The 23,584-nt window shown below is 28.5% G+C and overlaps 3 protein-coding genes across 3 annotated transcripts in view; 1 reads left to right on the forward strand and 2 right to left on the reverse strand.

The window, feature by feature from the left end:
- Positions 1 to 11,061: 11,061 nt before the first annotated feature.
- On the reverse strand, positions 11,062 to 12,447 carry LOC106320561 (transcription factor PRE2-like). The gene is made up of 2 exons (XM_013758945.1): positions 12,188 to 12,447; positions 11,062 to 11,420 (listed from the first exon to the last, which is right to left on the reverse strand). The coding sequence occupies exons 1-2, from the start codon at positions 12,314 to 12,316 to the stop codon at positions 11,265 to 11,267; spliced, it is 285 nt and encodes a 94-aa protein (XP_013614399.1). The 5' UTR covers positions 12,317 to 12,447; the 3' UTR covers positions 11,062 to 11,264.
- Positions 12,448 to 19,797: 7,350 nt separating this feature from the next.
- LOC106320564 (peroxidase 56) lies at positions 19,798 to 21,698 on the forward strand. Its single transcript, XM_013758947.1, has 4 exons — positions 19,798 to 20,158; positions 20,242 to 20,427; positions 20,675 to 20,840; positions 21,167 to 21,698. Exons 1-4 carry the CDS (start codon positions 19,928 to 19,930, stop codon positions 21,571 to 21,573), a joined length of 990 nt encoding a protein of 329 aa, XP_013614401.1. The 5' UTR covers positions 19,798 to 19,927; the 3' UTR covers positions 21,574 to 21,698.
- Positions 21,699 to 21,917: 219 nt separating this feature from the next.
- Positions 21,918 to 23,584, reverse strand: part of LOC106320563 — a 4,176-nt gene continuing 2,509 nt past the window's right edge. Inside the window, exon 2 of the mRNA XM_013758946.1 lies at positions 21,918 to 22,090. The gene's annotated coding sequence lies outside the window, so the exon portion shown is untranslated. The remainder of the gene's footprint in view (positions 22,091 to 23,584) is intronic.

The raw sequence follows: 23,584 nt of genomic DNA on the forward strand, positions 1-23,584 counted from the left end.
TCTCGTTCTCAATATCCTTGATAAGCCTTTAAGAGCATTATCCCCAAAAGGCACTCTATAACTTCAAATATGAAGTTTTTTGCTCTCCAAAAAGAAGGGTTAAAACCTCCAATTTGAAGTTTCATATTTTTATTTGTATTTTGGTCCTTACAATTACACATCACGTTCATTATTCTTAAATATTTTCTCGTTTATCGTATTGATCCTAAAAAATTTCATATCTCATACAAATTTCAATTTTTTTTACACATATTTAAAATATTTTTAAACTAGATTTAGACAACAACAATACAAAAGAAACTTAACAACAAATAATCTTTTCAAAAATTACATGAAGACATAACTACTACACAAATTTAAATATTACAACACTAGTAGTCATGTAAATTTGATCCAGAACCTCAATAATCTCCAAAATATTGTCTAAACAAATTTTTTGTAACCGAATATGGTTGTTGTTTTGATGTCTATTTCGTACGATTCTTTTTTATTAGATCGAATGTATTCACTGAGTTGTGATATCATTGATAGAAGTTAAGTCTTTTAGCAATATTTATTTTTCTCTTTTACTTTTTTTTCAGATCTAATATATTTACAAGTTTAAGATCACCTAATTTCAATAATTTTTAGTTTGTGATCTACAAATTAAAAAAATAACGAGTCATTTTTTACTTAGAAATACACTAGTTGATCATATATGCATTACAAAAATAGTTTTATGAAATAATATGGTATTTTCATGAAGTTTAATATTAATTATGTTATTTATATTTAAAATTTGTATTTTAATAAAACATTTTATTAGTTAATACTGCTGTGATATTTTTATATATGTGCTTAGTTATTTATGAATTTTTATGAATTTAAATTTAATTATGATAAATATAAGGACCATAAGATAAAATGCAAATAGTTTTGAAGTTTTGCTTTTGGAGAAAACACTTTTGAACTTCAAATATAGTGTTTTGAAAATTTCATAATAGAGTGTCTTTTTGTAGATGCTCTAAGCCGGATTTGGCTAAGAAAAAAAACAACTGAGTCTGCTATAAATGGATTTAGGTTAAGAATTAATTATTCAACTGATTTTGATTTACACAAGACCACTGATATATATATATATATAATATATATATATATATATATATATATATTGTTTTAGTTTTCAGATAAGATGTCAAACTTTTCAATTTGGATCAGACTAATTTGGATTACGTAAGAAAAGCTACCAAAATAGATCAGATAGTATACATATATTTTCTGTAAATATATGCGTTATTATAAATGTTGATTGGCAAAATGATGATGTAGATGCTCTTTCTTTCACTCTACTATATTTTGTTGGTAAGAGTTTTTTTTTTTTTGCGAGTATCCAAGGTAGATGTGAAATTCTGAAAGATAGAGAGACCCACCACTAGTGTTTCCCAATTGTCATATCTGTGTGGTGGCTTTCGCAGTATCAAACAATTAAACTAATATTATTCCTTTATTTGTTAGTATATGGTACACTATATTATAATATAGTATTTTAAATATAAATTTAAGAATGGGTCCTACAACATAGTGCTACAGACCTGTCCTACAACAAGGTCTTTCACATGCTTGTATTGGGAAGATTTGAAAAGAGTATTAACACCTATCTATCTCTATCTATCCTCTTTGGCAATATGCTTTTATTGCAGAAATTATTGAATGTTTTTGATTATCATATAAACAAAATATAAATATATGACCTGAAGCTTCTCCAACTAGCTCCACTGCTCCCATGTGCTCTGCTTCCTTTCCTTCGCTCTGCCTCTTTCTTGGGATACTTCACGACTCCACTCTTTAACTTTTAAAATATTTAATATTTAACGGGTTTATTTACTTGGTTATATTATATGAAACGGGTTTTTGTTTCATCTTCTTTTCTTGTTTTATTTATTGACCCAGTCATGAGTGGTTTATATTTAAAGGCAGTTTCTGAATTTTTATTACACTTAAAAACAGTTTCAACTACTGAGTTAGTTTATCTCAACTAAAACAGAACGAAAAACTGGGTTTTTCAACTAGTGGGATCCATCAATTTCTCTTTCTTCTTCTTTCTAGCCAAAAATAAATTTTTTAATCTCTTAATCTTCCCAAACAAGGAGAAGAAGACACGAAGATCTCAAACACTTCAGACCCGTTATAATATATACCGCCAAAGCCCTTGTACTCTTCAGTTCATCTCTCTTCGTGCTTTTTAACTCATCTCCCTTGACAAAAAACTCACTATTTTTAAAATCTGAATTTGAAAAATATTTTATAAATGATAAAATTAGGATCTTGAAGTGTAACATATTATTAAAATGTAAAATAATGAAAGATTATGTGAAAGAAATCAATGGCGGCTGTAAAATTTTTGGAGAAAACCCTAAAATTCTGGGGAAGACGAAGACATATTTACTAAAATGCTATTAATTAAAAAATTTGAAAATAAACAAAATATGTACACATTCACGGGTCGTACACATGCATAATAATGTGTATGTACACTATTATATTAATAATTTGTAAACACATCTAAAGATGTTTGCGTATTTAACATTTGTACATGTGTACATAGTGAGTAATCTTTAGATATGGTGTAATATTGGTAAATTTGTACATGTATTTGGTAAGTGTCCATATGGACAACATGGAAACCTCGTACATATGTACATGGTGCTAAACTTGTAGTTGTGTTTTACAGGTGGGATGTACATTACATATGTGTATATGTGGACAGTAAACAACGATGTTGTGTAATATTAGTAAATATGTACATGTACATGTTCAGTGTCCATATGGACAACGTGCAAACAACCATTTGTCCATGTTTACGTTGTATATTACTAAGGCAATGTGTACATTATATATTACAAAGACAACTTGTGTACATGTATACAAAGACAACATGTGTATATTGTATATTACAAAGATCAAATGTGTACATGATTACATGTGTACAAAGACAACATGTGTACATTAAATATGAATAAAACACAAAATCATGTGTACACCTATTGTCATGTACACCATTTTTAGTTTGACTTGAACTATTTATTATGTATTTTAGTATTGTTGTAGTAAGCAACCACCAATCTACCTATATGTGTACAACCTCTTCACATATATTGGTTCATTTTCGATGTACCCGTGTACTCGTCAAAAAGTGTACACAAAAATAATCTATATGTGTACAATGTTTACATGTGTACATTGTATATTACTAAGGCAATGTATCGTAGAATCATGTATTCTCATTTTGTTTAAACTTTCCACATGTACAATGTTTTAATGCTATATATGTGCTTTACATATCCAGTTTAAAAGTAATGTACACACGAAATTAGATGTACACATATACAGTTTAAAAGTAATGTACACATATACAGTTTAAAAGTAATGTACACACAAAATTTTTATTTTGTTTTTTTATTAATAATGAAAATTTACGAAAAATGCCCTCGTCTTCTTCCTTGGTCACTGTCGACCAGAAAACCTAATTTCCGCCTCTCTCACCTATTTTTCTCAATTATTTACATTCTTCACTTGTTTTTTTGATGTATTTTGTCCAGATTTGATAGATTTCAATTATGATGTATGGTTTTACATTCAAAAGTTCGAACATAACTGTTTTTTTTTGTTTCTGATTTGTTGAACATTTTGTTTCAAATCGCCACGGCTGAGTACCACCATTAGAAATATAACTTGACATATTTCAAAAGACAGATATAATAATAGAGATAAGAACTAGCTAAATTTTTCTTGAAAAAAATAATCCGAAGAAACAGATTTCATTTTACAAAAAATGGTTGAGAAATTAAGATGAAGAAGATGAAGAACAAAGATACGTGGGATCCACTTTGTTTTGTTTGTTAATAAGAGTTTATGTTAAATAAAGTAAAAATAGAATATTATATTTAGCTAAAACAATAAATACTTAAATCGAAACTAATTTAGTTAGTTTGTAACAAGAAGATGAGTGTGGTTAAACAAAACTACCCTAGTAGCAACAACTGTCTTATTATGTTAATAAAAACTTAAAACTGTCTTTTAATGTAATATTTTCATATATTTATCATCTCTTATTAACTTAGTGCTATTAATCGTGTTTCTTATCTTAATTGACAGAAAACAAATTGATTGGGATACTATATAAAGCATTCATGATGTTTGTTTAATTTCTACTCTCAACTTCCATTTTGTAAGAAAAAAAAAAGTAAACTCCTTAATCCGAGTTCAAACAATTAATATTGCTTTAAAGTTTATTAAACGATGCTAACACACAATTTTGGCCAGTGGGCTTTTGATCGTTTGTGTATCTCTCCTACTAGTATTTCGCTACTTGGTGGCTTTAGCTGCGAGACCCATAAAAGTTGTTTAGAGCTCACCGCGTCGGTACGCGCCTTTTTTTTATTTCCTTATTTGCATTTGAAATTACGCGAGTTAATGGGCCTAATTATTTGGACCCTTATGCGACCCCATAAATCATTAATAATTTACGACTTCTGTTTTGTAGCCCAGCACAATGTATAACACATCCTTGTTTTTAAAATTATCATCGTTAAATTTGTTTATAAGCAATTCTAATCGAAATTTTGATTTTTTTGTTAATGTCACCGTTTATTTTCTTAAAGAAGTGAACTAGTAAAATTTACGCATAGAATAACGAAAAAAATAGACAGTTTTTTTTAAACAAATTTTGTTTACTCGTCATTCATATATAATTTTTTTTTTGAGCAACCATTCATTTATATAATTAACATCTGACTAACATCAGTTTTAGAGGGGTTCTATTTGCTATTTGCTATTTGCTATTTGCTATTTGCTATTTGCTATTTGCTATTTGCTATTTGCTATCCAATCGTTCGTAAATCGTAATTAATTTGTTTATTGGATATAATTACAAAAAATAAATTAGGTTTGAAAAAGTCAAATAACGCGGAAAATGTGGGAAAGGACAAAGAGGTACTACATCGAATGACCTTTTTGACAATACCGTTAAACAGTGATAACGACCTTAACCGTGATGTAAGTTCTGTTCATCTCCCCTTTCTCACCTTTTGAGTTTTAAATTTTTACTTTTCATTTTTTGTTATTATTTATTTAAACTGAATCAAAGGAGAAAACACAAAAAAAAAAAAAAAACAAACGAGAAATTTAGATGTTTCCTTTGTCCAATGGTAAGAATTATGTCGGTAGTTACAATAAAAGTGTAGGGCAGAGCAATATTCACTATTTTATGATCCATCAATTACGTATACATATGTTTTGAAAACTTCAAGCCAATGTTTTTCAGTCGGATACCATAGTATAATTCAGTGTCTATATCTTAACATTCCGCCTTAGTATTCATATTATATAGTCGCCATTGTAAGTTAACTATGATAAGTAGATCTTGATCCGCGGGTGTTTTTTTCAATTTTGTATATATAGATATTTTCTTTACATCATTATAGGTATATATTTTTAACGCTAATTATATACTTATATAATTATTTCAAATACAATAATTTTATAATTTACATGTTATAAATAATCAATTGTTTAAAACCTTCACATGTATTTATCACTTTTTATTATATATTTATCTTATTGTATTTGTATTTAGTTATTAAACAAATTAATATATGCATGAAAAAACATATTTGAAAATTATTTTATATTTAATTTATGTTTAATTATAATCCGCCCTTCAAAGCTGAATTTCTTTTTACCAATATTTTTACGCTTATTTATTTTAGATAATATATTATTTTATATACAAAGTCAAATAAATGTTAATGTTTAGACATGTATTATATAGTTTGCTAATGTTAAACTGTTCTGTCATCGTATTATACATTTAACATAAATATTTTATATTTACCATATTTAGTTCAATATAATAATTGTATTTAACATGATGATTATTATTATAAAGTAAATAAATATAGGATAAATGTTTAAAATTTTCATTATATAAACGATAACTTAATATATATTAATACATAATAATAGTTCATTGCTAATTATAAAATTAGTGAAAATGTTTACATAAAAGTTTTGAAAATTAAGATATTATTAAAATATGTTTCAACAGATTTATTAGAATTTTTAAAATATAATATATAAATTATATTTAAAATGAAAAGATATCATGACTAAAGTAGTCACAAAGATTGTGTATTAGTTTTAATTAAACATATTAATTATACATGAATTATATAGTTTGCTAATGTTAACCCGTCTTATTAACATATTATATTTTTATTTTTAGAGTCATATATTGATATTGTTTAGCTTAGGTTTTTGTTAGTTTGATTATATTTTAAATATTGAAAATAGTGTATAATTAGGATATGCGGGAATCTATTTTAAATATTGTTACATATAAACCTTAACGAATATGTTAAAAAAATTGAATACCCTGGCACTAATTGTTAAGATTTTTACTCAAGTAATACAATTAAAATTTTTAAATATTTTGCTTTAATATGGTTAAAGTTTTTTAATTATTTTTCTTTAATTTAACCCACTGTTATTTATAAAATACAGTAAACTTTAATGTAAAATATAAGAAAATATACTGACAAACATGTATGTCAAAATAATTATAAAATACATATTATATATTCACAATGAGTTGTATGCATTGAGGACAAAATAATGGTTGTGCTTTAACAACGAAAGATTAAATAAAATAACCACTTTAAACATATCATATGAAAATTGGTCCTAAATGTTTGTATAAAATACGGTTAGTATAACCACCTTGCAAAACAATTGTTATGCAATCGTTTAGATATAATGGGCCACGTGATGTATACATACAATTAAAGGCTCAACTTTCTGAAATAAAATTGTTATACACTTATTTAGTTAATTTTCTAGAGGACAGTCCATTTTAAAATATCACACATGAATAAAGTCATGACTTATCTTTTAATAGAATAGATTATTTAGCGTTTAAATAGGATACTACGAAGTCCGAACAAATATTCCAACATCTTTTTGATTTTTTTTGGAGCATATTGATTGTACATGCACCACACAGTTAGTGTTAGGCTCTTTACTTTATTTAATAAACACTAGAATAAGACCTACGCAAAAAAATTTATGAAAATTATTTAAAAAATATCGTAAGGAAAAATAAAATTTATATTTTTGATAGAATAAATGTTTTTGGCCCTTAAAAAAATTTTGAATTTTTTTCGTCAATTACATAATTTGTTTACTAATGAACTGAATCCATTTTTAAAAATATTTTAGGTAAAAAATCACTTATCGCATAAAAACCTAACATTTAGGCCGAAAAAGCTCAGGCGTACTATTTGGTTACAATGAAACTATGTCAGCTCGGTTTTATATCATGATTTAACAATTTAAAAATTAATTATGGTTATGAGAAGTTTACGTTCATGTGTTAATCCTATATATCTTCAATATTTTTCTCATTTTTGTGTCATTTTTTTCATTTTGGTTATTGCTCGATATAAATATTGATTTTTGAGTTTATTTTCATTTCTTTATTTTGTTTTGACCTAAAATCTAGAAAAATTTTAAGATTTAAAATTATTTAAAAAATACATACTTAGGTTAAGATCTGCGTCTTATGCAGAATAATATTTTATAATTTATTACTTATTTTATGTTTTTTACATATTATGAAATAATAAAATAGTAATTATATATTAAATAACTAAAAAATCAGTTACTATTATGTAATAAATTAGCGTCGCATATAAATCAAACGATCGCTCTTGTTTATTCGCAATCATTTTAAGATAAATAAATCAAAATAATCAATCTTATTTGTGGTATATGATATATAATTAAATTTAAATGACATAAACATATAATATACTTTTAATATGGATATTTATTAAATGAAGTTTCTACTCATATGATTTTATGATTATTTACATATTTGTGTACCAAAATTTACCCCAACAATTTTTTTTTAAATGTGAAATGTTTAGTGATTTCAATAATTTATAATCATTTAAAAAACAATGAAGATTTCAAAATTAAAATATTAACTTTTAAATATATGTTCAATGCATATATCAAAATATAAGTATCTATTTTCATGTGATGTATAAAGTAGAACCTCTATAAATTAATACTCGATAAATTAATAATTTTTATAAATTAATAAATTTTGCTGATCCTAACTTGAGCAGGTTCAAAATTTGACACAAATTGATAAAATAATAAGATAATATTTTTTTACAAAATTTCATGTAAATATATGGTCTCATTCAAATTATAAATTAATAATTATATGTATACATATTTTATATAAGTAAAAACCTATTATTATATTGTTATTTTATATTCACAATGGAATTATCTTTATATTTTTTTAACACTTAATATATTTTTGATAGTATTTAGTAATATTATATCTAAAACCACATTTAAGTTCTAAGCAATATATATTATATACACCAAATAATATAATAAAATTAATATAAATATCAAATTTAAAAAAAAATAACAATTAATGTCTATACACTAAAATCAAATATATTTTTATCTTAGAATAAATATATCTTAAAATAAAAAAATATAAATAAAGAAACTTTTGTAAATTATTGTCTCTATAAATTAATAAAATTTTAAAGTCTCAACATTATTAATTTATAGAGGTTCTACTATAGTTTAATTTAAACGATATGAAATATGTGAAATATATATATATTAACATAAACACCTATTAAAATAAAATTATTTATTCATATGATTTTATTATCATTGTATCTTATTATAGAAAAAAATTTAAACCTTGATCACAAAACGTTTATGTGAAACTTTTAATAGTTTTAGTAATTTATTCTAGTTTTGGAAAATTCAAAATACAACATATACAAAAAAAATCTAAATTTTTATTATATGATTAATGTAATTGTGTAATTTATTTTTATAATAAATAATTAAAAATGATAAAAAAATATACAGATTGTTAGCAAATCTTTATTATTTAAAATCATTAATTGTCATATATATTTTAATCAGATTAGGTAATTTCATATATTTTATTTAAGAAAAAATATATTATAATTTTCATTTGATAAATAAATGGTCTATAATGGACATACTATATAATATAACATTCTTTAGCAATTTAATTTTGGACTAACAAAATTCTCAATTGATTCTCAAGCCGCCACGTAAACAAAATTAGCATTCTAATTATATGATAATTCAGCAGAATATTTTTTAATTAGTACAAACTACATATTATAAATTTTTAAATGTTTCTCTATTAATATATAGAGGATATGACTAACTTCTTTTAACTATACACTTTTTCTCTTCAATGCGGACATTTATCAAAGTTAAACCGTATACATTGGAAAATTATTATTTTATTTTACGATATTAATTAGTAAGGCATCATTATATTTATACGGTTCACCATTAATAACAGTTAGAAGTTCTCTTTGTTTTAGTATTGTACGCATAAAAACGAGCAAAACATAAACATAAATTTTCTATAAAAAATTTCACACTGAAATTTCATTATAATAACAGAGAAGGATACAAGGTTGGAACGGAAAATTAATCACAATATGATATAATTCATATAAAACTTTGACCCAAATAAATGATACAGTTCATGTATATATATATATATATAATATTTTTTATATAATATTCATGTATATATAAACACCTAAATATAGGTATAAAATTTAATGTAGGTTTCAGTTGAAAGGGACCATATAGGATTCCATCCCCACGCACACCAACTTTACTGTAGGAATTTATAATTTTGTTCGAATATCAGTAATTTTCAAAGCCTTTTCCATGATCAATAAAATAAAGAGCAATCGATATTAGTCGGTGTGAACAGTAGATAAATCATTTCAGGTATAGTTACTTTGATTACCCGTTGGAAAACAATAGGTCCAAATCTAAAACTTTATGTCCTTCGAAATAATCAAACAAAATTCTACTGTAGGTAATCTTTATCAAATATTTTAACTAACCTAGAAAGTCAAAGGTTCATGTCAGTAGGTCTCCATTTCCTATATTTTCTTGGTGAAGTTTCTCGTTCGTTGTTAAACTACAGAATCATATCCACACTCAACTGATTTAACCACTTTACCGTTATTAGAACAAAAAACCTAAAAATAGTTGGTTTATGGATATTTTACGGCAACTACTTTGACGTTGCATCCCGTATATTTTTTTTAGTGACTTGATAATAAAATAAAATGTATACAGAAAGTGTGGATCGTATCAACGGCCAGATGGAAGTCCACACATTCTGTAAAAATTGGTTAATTATGAAAGAAGATCGTGTTACAGTCACACTTACATTCATGTCTTGTTAGTTACATGTATTCATGTAACTGTTTATGTAAGACTTGCGAAAGTAACTTAATTACTACGCTAATTTATGCAAAATTTGTGGCTCATGATCCCAATCCTCCGACAAATTTAATATTAACGTCATCTATATTTCACATCTGCTCACAAAAGACGACAAATTCCTTTTAAGATTTGATTTAAGTTATTTGTAAATTTGTACTAACTATATATATTTGCTACAAATCGCCTTACTTTATTATGTCCTTATTGCAGCATTAATAAGCAAGATTCTTGTGATCCTGTCACTTGATATTTCGACCAAAGAGCTCACACATCTTACTTTTGGTCGAGGAGCTCGCACATCTTGACTGTAGATTGTTTACAAATTAAATGAGAACCGCAAAAAGAAAAAGAAATCTACCTATACAACATCTGATAACTTTTTGACCGACAAAACTGCCATTCGGCATTGTTTTCTGTTCATGTTGTTATTTACGTTGTAAGTCGAAAATACTGTGTATATATATATTAACGAATTTATAGTGGTTTAATGGTTCAGATTTCTCTGTAAGAGTCTTGTTATGAAGGTACTTAGGGTTCGAATCATTCGACGCATGTTTTGAAGTTTAGTTTGATCTTTTGGTAGTGACGATCTCCCATTTCATTTGTCTAACAAGGTGATACGAACGAACACACGTACATGATACATGTAATATCAAATTATACGAAGTAAGCTGTAATATAAAATTAAACTAATAAATTAAAATGTGATTTATTATAATTAAAGCGTAATAGTTGCATGCGTGATGTTAATTACCAAAAGAGGGTCAAATATAAACCCTGGCTACGTTGACTTGTAATATAAGAAACATATAATAAGAAGAGACCCCGATGGATAACCCTCACAACGAGATTATAAAATGATATATAAAGCACAACTAATCAGGCGTATGTCGTAGTTATTCATTAATCAAGCTCCTAATAATGGCTGCTTGTGGGCTATTAGGATCAATGGTTTCCAGAAGCTGAGACAGACGATCACTGAGATCATTGGCTTCTTTGTTCAAGTTTCTTATGTAATTGCAAGTCTCTTGTAACACCTTCGATGCTGATACCTGTATATTTTAAAGAATGTACATTTTATAGTCAGAAATCTGATTATATATTCAAAGCAAGTCTTATCATGGAGTAATGATGTGTCATAATTAATGATGTAGTATGATTTTTTTTTGGAACGACTTGATGATGTAGTATGATATAGATGATTATTGCTATGCATACTACAATATCATGCATTGTCATAAAAATAAGTTTAAGATGAATGCTCATAACTTATAAAATTAAAACAGAAACTAACACATTGTTTAGCCCTGACATGTACTAAACGAAAAAGATGCTTCCATTTATAGAAACAGGCCTCTTTCTTATTTTTCTCAAGTTCGTCCTTTTCTTGTTTTTATAGAAACCAAGTTAACCAAATATATAATTCGAAAAGAACAAGTCGGGGCTGTACATACATGTATTGAATTGATAGTCCGTGAACCGATATAGTCGTCTCACATTCAATGCATATAATCAAAAATATAGGTACAATTAATTAGAATTAGCTTAATGCTGAAGTTAGGGGAAATATGTTCCCCTTTCCTCAAAGTCTGGTTAATGGTCAAAAGTCTTTTAGAGACTTCAAATGCAATATCCCACATGAATTACTATATTATGACTGTAGCTAGGGAACTGTTCCAACATGTTGTAAATGTGAGTGTCTATTGAACATAGTACGTAACCCTAAGTAAATTAAATATCATATCATAAAATTGAAACTTATATATGTACATGTATAGAAGATAGAGTATATAGTAACTTCTAACAATGTTTTAATTACCGTGCTGGAACGACGGTTCTGGCGAATCTCTGGAATAGATTGTCGGAGCTTTGAGATAAGATCAGTGATCTGATCATCGCTAATCCTCGATGATGAGCTTGCTTGTCTCGACCTCCTGCTAGACGACATTTTCGTTTAAACTTTTTGCAGAGATTTGGAATATATGTGAATCCTAGAACACTCTCTTTTCTTGATCGCTGTGGGTTAGAGAAGAAGTATAATTGTTTGTGTTTGTTAAGAGAAAGGGAGAAGAAAGGAGGAGAAAAAACGGTGTTATATAGAGGGCTAGGACCACTTGTACAGAGAGAGAGAGAGAGAGAGAGATGAATAGAGAGTAATACAATAAATTTAAATTGGGACGTTGGTATGACGAAGACAAGTGCATAAGAGAGAGAGCAGTGGTTTAGAATTGGAGTCAGTCACGTGATTTACAATTTATTAGATTGTGATGTGTATATGTGATAACTAACACGAGATCATTATATATAGAGCTAATTGGTAAATTGTCATCTGAAATCTGTTATAAAGCATAGAAAAACAAATGGAATTAGAAAGTATAGAAAGACAAATATTTAGTGTGGAATCGATTTATAATTTCAGTCAATAAAACAAAGAACATTATATATCATCACTTGAATTTATAATATTATACTAGTGTTAAGTGCCACAAAGAGAAAACACAATAGCATTTCAGGGGTTCAAGGCAAACATATTAAATTTTTACTATAAACTGTTTCTGAAAATATAATTACTATACCAATAAAACATATATCCAAATTTTAATATTTTAGAGAGGAGGCAAAACTATAACAGTAAAAAAATTATTATAAAACTATATAAGTGATTGTGAACATCGTCATCATATATATGTTAACTGAAATATATATATATATATAATGTAGATGTAAAGTTATAAGTGATAAATTAATATAAATGTAAAAAATATAATATTAACCAATAAAATATTTGATAAAAATATAGACAAAAAAAGCAATATCATCAAATACAAAGAAATTACAATAATAAGTAAATTTAAAATATAAAATATCATGACACAAGTATGAAGCAAAATAGATTAAACCAAATAGAGATAATTATCATTAATTATTAATTACTGAAAATATATAAGTAAAATATATTTGCTAACTTTTTCAAAAAAGAAAAAATATATATATTTGGTAAACTATTTTAATAAAATAAAAAATAAATGTCGGTACCCCTAAAATTTGTTATGTAAAAAAGGTCTGAGTGAGTAGCCTTTTTCTTAAGACATGGTGAGAGAATCAATTCCATGTTCAATCCATATACGGAAAACCAAGAAGATCTTGTGTATCAGTTATAGATATGGGTATAATAAAAACGAGGTTCACCTTTAAGAGGAAATTCAACTCATTTTCTCTGACCGATCAAAATGCCACATAGATCGTTAAATAAAAATATTAAATTAAAAAAAATAGCTGAAAAAAAGAATGACGTCAATTTTAGCGACGATAACGCCCGCTTGGTAAACCCTAAATCTTAAATCCTACAGCCTAGATCCTAAATTCAAAGCATATATCCTAAACTCAAATCCTAGATCTTAAACCCAAACCGTATACTTTAAATCCAAATCTTAGACCATAAACCCAAACCGTAAATCTTTAACCCAAACCGTAAATCCTAAACCCTAAACCCAAACCCTAATCCTAGACGCTATAAGGTTTGGTTTTAGGGTTTACGGTTTGGGTTTAAGACCTAGGATTTGGGTTTAAAGTATATGATTTGGGTTTAGGATCTAAGATTTGAGTTTAGAGTATATGATTTGGATTTAGGGTCTACGATTTGGGTTTAGGGTATATGGTTTGGATTTAGGGTCTAGGATTTGGGTTAGCTTATAAGATTTTGGTTTAGGGTCTAGAGTTTGAGTCTTGAATTTATGGTATAAAATTTAAGATTTAAAATTTATGGTTTAGAATTTACCTAGCGGCGTTAGCATCGTTAAAATTGGCGTTATTCTTTTTTCAGCAATTTCTTTTTAATATAATATTTTTTATTTAATAATTTACGTGACATTTTGATTGGTTATAGAAGGTGCCGTGAATTTAAAGATTCACCTCCGGAGAGTAAACCTAGGTTTTGTTCAATAAAAACGATCACTTACATAGGTCGTTTTAGACGAACGTACGGTATCTAACCACTAGGGAGGGGAGGGGAGGGGGGGCTAACCTTTTTTTTTATCAGTGGGAGGGGCTAATCTTAGTCCAAGATCTATTTCACGTGTGTGTATGACTCAGGTATACTCAGTAGGTAACTAGTGTATGCTTAGGATTATTTATTTATATCTCTAATGAAATTACATCACCCCACCGAACCTAATTACCCCGAACTTTTCGTAAGACCGATAGTTTTCCTAAAACACATGGTGACGAACTGACGACGATGATATGTAAAATATGAATTATTAGCGATACAATCTCGAATATTGAAAGTTAGAAAAGACATTTGGCGTGTTGATCAACTCTATTAACTTTGTCTCTTTTAAGTATTACCCTGCTAATGTAATGCGGCTGCGGATAAATTGGCCAAAGAGGCTTTGTTTCCAGAGGCAAAGCTAGGAATTTTATCTACTGGGTACATTATTAATAAGAAAAGAAAATAAGACATAAAAAGGATTCGAGCATAAATTATTGGGGGTGCACACCCTAGGGTTTTACCATCTGGTCTACCAAACTCTTAATGGTTTACCTTACAAAATTATAGTACATAAGGTGGCTCCACCCCTGTTTGTTTATATTTTCAAATTCCTCTTTGATGGAGGTGTAAACTCTAGTTCTGAAAAGAGAAATAAGGTTAGACGAGAAAAAAAAAATATAAGAGAGATAAATCAATTTATTTATCAGAAATTAGTTTAGTTAAAATTTTATTTAATTAACATGGTATCAGAGTTCGATTTATGAAGTCTAACCAGATCAATAATTTATCTAAACCTAAATTTTATTTATTAATCTTTGTCTTAATATTATGAGGTTGATGTTCAAATGCCTATCATCTCAAGAGTCCGTATATAATAAAAAAAATTATGATATAAAATATTTTAAATCAAAAGTTAGAAAAAGTCTTATGTAATATATAAGAGAAATTAGCCAATCCAATTATCATCGGTCGGTTTACACTAGAAGTCCATCTAATTTAACATGAATGAAAGATGATGATGATGAGTAGATGCATGATACATATTTAGAAAACAAGGAGATGGTGTGATGAATTGGACATTAAAGAAAAATGTTTGCTGATGAGCATACAAAAGTGGGACTATTTCTTCTTCTTTTTTATCAAAGGTGGGACTATTTATGTTTTAATATTTTGAAGTTAGTTTTGTTGTAAACAAAACAACTTTTAAGCTCCCATGTGATGACATGACACTCGTTTCTCCCCCTCTAATCAGGAGCATATCCACCCTTCACGCCCCTCCTCCCACATGACACTATTTTGTATATCAATCTTTTTTACAGTTACGAGATAACAATTTCAAAATCTCTACGTCTTTTTGGAAGACCGAAAGCTTTAGTATGAGACACATATTATAACTTATATATATTAGGGGTATATAAATAAATTTTAAGTTGATTTTATTAAAAAAATGAAGGTGTAGCACTATCATATCTCTTTTTCTCACCTGGGTCCGCTTCAAGTTAAGCAGTTTGTTTAAGTTTGTTGTGCTTCAAATTTAACATAACAGATTACAAAACATGTTATTAACTAATACCGAATCTTTACGGGTAGGTTAGGTAAACACTGTATACAGTATATTGCGTCTCACTAGTCATGACTCTTACCAAATATCTACAACTTCCAGAATCAAAAATGTCATGGGTTTCTTTATTTTGAAACTAACCAAAAACAAAACAAAAGAAACTTTAATATATATATATAACTTATATATGATTTCTAAGAATCTCATATATAAAAACGTGTTAGATTTAAAATCTATATATATATAAATATGTTTGCTTCTCTCCTATGCTGCCACCTAGGATGCCACGTCAGAAAGTCATGCGTTCTGGAGCTGACACGTGTTCAGATAAGTAAAACTCAGCGTTTCATTTAATCGAGTTATGTTTCGTTTGTTCACATGTTAATGGGCTTCTAAACATTTAATTGGCGCAACGGAGAGAGATTGTCTTCCCCGATGGCGTGACCAAAAATTAAGGCTCGTGTCCTCTTCGATCTACACCAGCTATGGAAGAGATATGATGAATTGAGTGAATCAAATCGACGTGAAAAACCTCTGTGCCAAGCTTTAATTGCGTATTTTCGTCTTCTATTGTAACCTTCCAAGCGTTACATAACAACCTTCATAAATGCTTCCATGATTTCTCATTCATTGTATCTCTCTTTATGCCTTTTTCCTAGCAATGAATCTCCACCTATAAAAAGGTAAAGCTTCATCTCTTGAAAATCATCCTCACAAATCCAATAGCATTCGATATTTTCTCATTATAATAGTTAACTCCTCTGTTCGACTTGCTGATCTGAATTATGGGTTGTTCTTTCACCTTAGAGGTGAGGTTGCTCAGTTTCTGAGAAATTGACATGCTTTTTATTGATTCTAAGATATTTTGTTTTTAAAACATATCTTAGTATTGAAATAATTTGTCTTTACGAAGAAAGTTGTATAATCTCAAAAAAAATTGTATCCTAATAAGGGACTCTTTGATAACAACAAAGTGTGTTTACGAAGTCAAAAAAATAGAAGGACATACATATCTTTCAGTTATGTCATCGATATGGTAAATGTGCTGAAGGAACCATGACAGAGGAAGATGTTGTCCTGAGAGAAAGTTCAAACAAAAAATATGGCATGAAAAAGTATAAAAGTTTTTCGTTTCCTAAATCCGAGGAACATGTCCTCATGAACTAAAGTGGTCATCAGAAGAGTTAAAAGTTTTTTTTGTGTTTCTTAATCTGAGATGTGTTATTTGTTTTGGTTTTTAGAACTGTAGAATGCTATATCTTATGTGGAATGGGAAAAATAAATACTATAGAACTAAAGTAACTATAAATGTGTGGGAGCCAAAGATACAGCAGCAGTACGAGTTCACCTTCTCGCAGATATGGCTTCTCAGTGACTTATTCAGAAAGTATCTTAACAGCATATAAGCTGGTTGGCAAGTACACTCAGTAAACTTCTAAGGAGCGTGAATTTGATTTTCATTATTTTTTTGTATAATGATTTGTGTGTTTTATTACAGATTAGCCGGATTTATATGGTGACAAACTGACAACAATACAAAGGCTCTTTATTTACTGGACTGTAGGATCTTTAGAAAAAAAAGTTATGTTAATGTTTTTAAAATTTTGAAGCTTCTTAAAATAAATATAGTATTATTTGTATAAACTTTATATTTTTACTATGTCAAATTGAAATAGAAATAATAAGAATATTTCTATTATTACATTTTCTTAATTATTTTTGATAATATTGTATTATTTAACGATAGAGAATAATGAAAGTTGTTGTCATTTTAATTCAAATCAAAAATATTTATTAACAATAACAATATGATCTCAGAATTATTTCCATTATTTTTTGTTTATAATATTATTTTCAATACATAATAATTTTAAATGTTTCATAAGTTAATATGAATTTATGTAAAATAATTTTTATAATAACTTCCCGCCTGTAGGTCGGGCCGATCCTAGTATCATATAAACATATGGTGAATTCGCTTGTCGCCTATTTTAAACGAAACATTCATAAAATTAGCATTGTATTAAAGTTTAGATTATGTATTAAAACAAATTGAAAACAAGTGTTAATATAACTTGCGCTTTGAGACATATTATATCATCCAAACAAGTTTTGCAAGACAAAGGAAAAACATTATGAAAATTGCAAAATATAATTTTCATAATCAGGGCATCTCTAGTATGAACGATACTAGTGATGCATACATATATGTGCCCTGATTATGAAGATTATAAGCTATGAAATGTGAAAAGAAAAAAAACAAACTAGCTAAAGTTTAATAATGTTTTGTGACATTTCTCTAGACACTACTCATGTTCTAAGGCACATGGCACTGGAAAGTTATTCAAACTTCTGCTAGTTCTATCTAGGTCTTCAGGCATTACATAAAAATTATCCAAACTTTTGGATACTGACATGGCAAGCTGTGAATGGTCAGAACATAGAAGAAGGATCTTGTTCGATCAATTAATAAATCATGATTAGCTTCTCTCAAGATTTGAGGACTAATTTGGCAGGTCAAATAGAAATTGACTTATGAATCTTATTATCTTAATTACACCTATATCTTTTCGCCTTAAATTTTTGATAGATATGATATAGGCAAAATTATCAAGGAGAGGGACGGGTGTTCTTGAAAATATAGACATTGATTGTGAATGCTTGTCTTAGTCTGTTTGTAGTCTAAATGTCTATCAAATATGTGCCACAAAAAAAATTATTTTATTTAAATTTTTATTCTTAATCTGATGTCTCGAATTTAAATTTTTGTTTCTTGTAACCAGCGACACACTTCTGTCATAGTATAGTAAGAAATATTTATGTCTCCAATTTCTGTCTATAATTTGTATTTGTAGTTCGTACTTGTTACTAATGCTAGTTAAGCATGTCTGAATTCAACAAATATATAGATGTAAGGAGTTCAATAACTGCAATATCTTCTGATAAAAATAGAGATAAATGTATTACAATATTACAAGAATAGCCTAACTTGCTTTAAACCACTAAACTAATTTATGTAAACTGCAAACTAAACAAATCAATTCGCATAATGGACAAGAAAGACGCACACAGAGCTGTGAAAACCGTCTAAAAATTTTCTTGTAAACGTATTTTTATAGTATCCTCCCATTGATATGTCATCAACAAATAGATTTGGGGAGACGTGCTCATCAACTTGTTTTTTTTTTCGTTCTTTTAGATGGGCCTCTACATGACCAGTCCAGTGGTCAATTCATGCCCGTTTCGTTAACCCTATATGACCACTCCAATGGGCAATGGGCAATGGACAATGGACGTTGAAATGTTAATATCAAGCCAGTACACACACAATAATTGCTGTGACTAAACAAAAGTCCAAAGCGTTCGTAAAATATTGTCAAAAGAATATTAATTAACTATATCAAATGTTGTTGTTAAGCTGTATTATTTTCTCCTACCGTATCATTGTCACTTTGTCAGTTTAGAAGTTCAGTTTCGCAAGCAAAATTTGTTTCATTTTTAATTCTCCTACCTACCAGCCATTGTATACGTGTAAATAAATAATTCGGAACGGCTCGTGTTGCGTTTACTAAACATAATAATATAGTTTTTCAACTTGTGGTTTGCTTGTCAATTTCAAGTTAGTTAATATTGACAAATTACTATTTTTATTAACTATCAAACAATTTATATTTATTTTAAACACCTAATTGACGAGATTGCCTATAATTACCAAAGTTATATTATGTTTATACTGTTTTTTTTTCTTGTTTGAGACTGTATTTGGCCGCCTTTTTCAGTTGGCAATAGTAAATATACATCAAGCAACCCAAAATCCATATACAAATGATATTCCACAAAGAATAATTGATAAAAATTACAAAACGTTCCCATAAAACTAGTGTACTTTTGTAACATCTATTGATAATTTAAACTACAATATTCACAACTCCCATGACAGTATAAACAAGATCATGTTAGTATAAGTAACAACACCACCATAGTCAAAATAGAACGCTTATAACGATATGGCTGCTTTGCATATGAATATCTCTTGTCTCATCTTTCTTCAAGTACTACTGCTCTTGCTCTCTTTGTTTGCTCAAACCAATGCGCAAGGGTTGAAAGTCGGGTTCTATGACAACACATGCCCGAAAGCTGAGGGTATTGTCAAGAAGTCTGTCCTCGATGCGATAAAGAAGGATCGGACAATTGGAGCTCCTTTGCTCAGAATGTTCTTCCACGACTGTTTCGTTAGGGTAATGTTCTTTCTTGATGACAACCCTAATTTCCAATTCATATTTTTAGTATTCTGTCGACCTAATGAATGAACCATGTTTAGGGATGCGAAGGGTCGGTCTTGCTAGAGCTAAAGAACAAAAAGGACGAAAAGAATGCGCCTCCTAATCTCAGCCTTCGAGGGTTTGAGATCATAGATAATGTCAAGGCAGCTGTAGAAAAGGAGTGTCCAGGCGTTGTTTCTTGCTCTGATGTATTGGCCCTTCTCGCTAGAGACGCAGTGGTTGCGGTTAGTATCAATTTATATCTAAATATTAAGTGACATATAGTTATCTAGTATATTTTTTTTATTTTGGTTGGGTCACGAAATCTATATGTCTGTTACGAAGTTCACATGGTGATTTTAAACTCTAGAAATTAGGTTTGGATACAAATTTAGTCGCAGATTTATGACTGATCTCAAAATAAATATACTCCAAAAATTGTAATATAGTAATATTTCTAATATGATATCCCAATCATTAATATATTTTCAGCTCAATGGACCGTCATGGGGAGTTGAAACGGGAAGAAGAGACGGCCGGGTTACAAACATCAATGAAGCCAGAGCGAACTTACCATCACCATTTGATAATATCACTAGCCTTATCACCCAATTTCGTTCCAAAGGCCTCGACAAGAAAGACCTCGTTGTGCTTTCAGGTATGTTATATAATCAATAAATTCATAACATATATTAGAAGTTAGATTGTCAGAATAGCGTATCATATAATTAACAGTCCATTTTTCTGAGCAAACATGAAAAATATTGTGTTAGCAAGTTCAATTAACCAAGTTATAATAGAGTTGACCTGAAAATGGAAAAACTAGCTACAGTATAAAATATTTACCAAGTTCAGTTCAGGTCAACTCTGTTAGAACTAAAAATTGATAGTTCTGATAGACAACCAAACTAAGTCTTACGGTTAAAAATATTCCATAACAAAAAAAAAATTATGCTGAATATGTATGTATTTACATGTTGATAGGTGGACACACGGTTGGGAACGGACATTGTCCTCTGATCACAAACCGACTCTACAATTTCACCGGAAAAGGAGACAGCGACCCGAACCTAGACACGGAATACGCAGCCAACCTCAGAGGAAGATGCAAGCCTACCGATACCACGACGGCTCTAGAAATGGATCCAGGAAGCTTCAAAACATTCGACAAAAGCTACTTCAAGCTTGTGTCTCAAAGAAGAGGGTTCTTCCAATCTGACGCAGCTCTTTTGGACAACCAAGAAACTAAGTCTTACGTTCTCAAGCAAACAAAAAGCTATGGATCTACTTTCTTTAAGGACTTTGGTGTCTCTATGGTGAAGATGGGTCGGATTGGGGTTTTGACCGGTCGGGCCGGGGAAGTTCGGAAGAAGTGCAGAATGGTTAACTAAGTCGAGATATTCTCGTGAAATTGTGATTATTTGTGAAAAATTGTTTGTGTATTTTCTCTGAAGAATCATATGTATGAAGTAAACGTATTGAAATGGGAAATAAAATAAAACTATAATAAATATTTTTTGACTTGAGTATAAATTTTTTTTTTTATTAGTAAATAGCTTCTTTGCATTAGTCGATCTTATCTTCAACTAAAAGTATTTTTTTGAATTCAAACTCTAGTAGGTGGCCCTAATTTGTATCTTATTTTTCAGAGGGCTTAGTCATTTCTTTTTGGCCGATATAACACATGATATGTATGAACGTAGTTGATAATTACAGGCGTATAGAGAAAGATATGTAAACAAAAGTCTAGCATAAAGTTTCATGAACTCATATATACATTCACGGTTTATATACACATGACATTATGACAAGAGAAAGACTCTCTCTAAAGAGTTCTTCCAGTAACACAACGAACAAGAAAGAAAAAACAGAGAACTTAAAAAAAGAAAACGCATCAGGACAGAACACCTGCACACAACAAAACGATTAAGCAAAGTTAATAGGGCAATTTTCTCAAATAGACCTTTTTAAAGTTTACTAGATTTTGACCCGCGCTTTTAAATTGTAAATAATTTTTATATGAATTAGTATTTTAGAATTGTTTTCCATTATTATGTTACAAATTCGTATTATATAGAAGAAGATAATTTTTTTAAAAAAATATATAATTTATCAATTAGTTTATTTGGGTTTTGTATGTACATTATTACGTAATTCTCTCTTAAATCTAGGTATTTTATCCGAAACCAACTCGAAATCAGGTTTGGTTTGGGTCTGGGTCAAGGAAAAAGTATCTATAGTGTATTTCTTTGGACCCGTGGGGCTTTATTCGAGTACGGGTCCTATCCAAGACTTTATTGGGTAACCAAAGTACCCAAAATATTTTGTTATTAGGTATTTTTGGATATTATGAATATGTTTTTGGTATAACGGATATTTTTAAGTTACGGGTTCAGATTTTCGGTTTTGAGTTCTGAATAAAATTTCAAAATTTTTAAAAATATATTTTGGTATGTGGATAAAGTTTTAAGTATTTTTGGTTTTTCTGGTCATGTTAAATTTTTGGATTTTTTGGATATTTGAATATTTTAAGGTAGTTTTGAGATTTTGAGTATTTTTCGTGTTTCTGGGATTTTTCTGGTACTTCGAGTTTTTTCGGGTCCTCAATACCTGAACGAATAACGATCCGTTATTTACCTAAAAATTACAGGTATATGAATTATAGACCCGGACCCATCCAGATCTGAAATAAACGAACCTACCTGAATCCAAACCAAAAATTATTAGATACCTAGTTAGGGCCACATGTATGGACTCGTAAAATACGGACCGGAAAAGAATGATCTGTACTTGATCCAAAAACGCGAATGCCCAAGCCTACTCTCTTACAGTATATTGTGTGTGCGCTTTATAAGAGTTACGTTTGTTGAATTGGTGAAATTTAAGATATGTTTAACAGATTTTTGGATAATTTAATAATATAAAGTTATATGATTTATAATATTCTTAAACTTATATTAAATAATAAAATTTAAGTTAATATAATATATATAATTTTTGTAACATATAGTTTTCTAAAGTATTTTTATCAATTTTGATTTTGTAAATATTTGATGTGTCTGAATATTGTAGGTCTATTAGTGAGTTTTTTTTTGAAAATAGTTTTCATTATGAGCATATGATTCGTAAAAGCGTTCTGATTTCTATAAGATTTCACATTAAATCAAAGGTTTTGTAAGGTTAAGAAAAATTGAAACAAATGTTTTTGGAAAAATCTTTGATTAAAGATTTAATATCTCTCAATTTTTGAGTCAAATGATATATCATACTTTTGTTTAACAAATTAGCGACATGGAATACATGTAGTTGAGATATTTAACTGAATAAAAAAGTTTTATATGATTGCAACTGATGCTATTGATTTAAGGTATTCTGTAGTGTAGTTATGTGTGGATTTAAGTG

The sequence above is a fragment of the Brassica oleracea genome, unplaced genomic scaffold (assembly GCF_000695525.1).
Source record: "Brassica oleracea var. oleracea cultivar TO1000 unplaced genomic scaffold, BOL UnpScaffold00958, whole genome shotgun sequence".
In the NCBI taxonomy this organism is placed as follows: domain Eukaryota; kingdom Viridiplantae; phylum Streptophyta; class Magnoliopsida; order Brassicales; family Brassicaceae; genus Brassica; species Brassica oleracea.

Bases quoted from the DNA above. Each gene is read 5' to 3' on its own strand.
- LOC106320561 (XM_013758945.1), bottom strand. From the start codon at position 12,316: ATGTCGTCTAGCAGGAGGTCGAGACAAGCAAGCTCATCATCGAGGATT. The intron at 11,421-12,187 runs GTAATTAAAACA...TAAAATATACAG, and splicing joins AGAACCGTCGTTCCAGCACG to GTATCAGCATCGAAGGTGTT.
- LOC106320564 (XM_013758947.1), top strand. From the start codon at position 19,928: ATGGCTGCTTTGCATATGAATATCTCTTGTCTCATCTTTCTTCAAGTA. The intron at 20,159-20,241 runs GTAATGTTCTTT...AACCATGTTTAG, and splicing joins TCCACGACTGTTTCGTTAGG to GGATGCGAAGGGTCGGTCTT. The intron at 20,841-21,166 runs GTATGTTATATA...ACATGTTGATAG, and splicing joins AGACCTCGTTGTGCTTTCAG to GTGGACACACGGTTGGGAAC.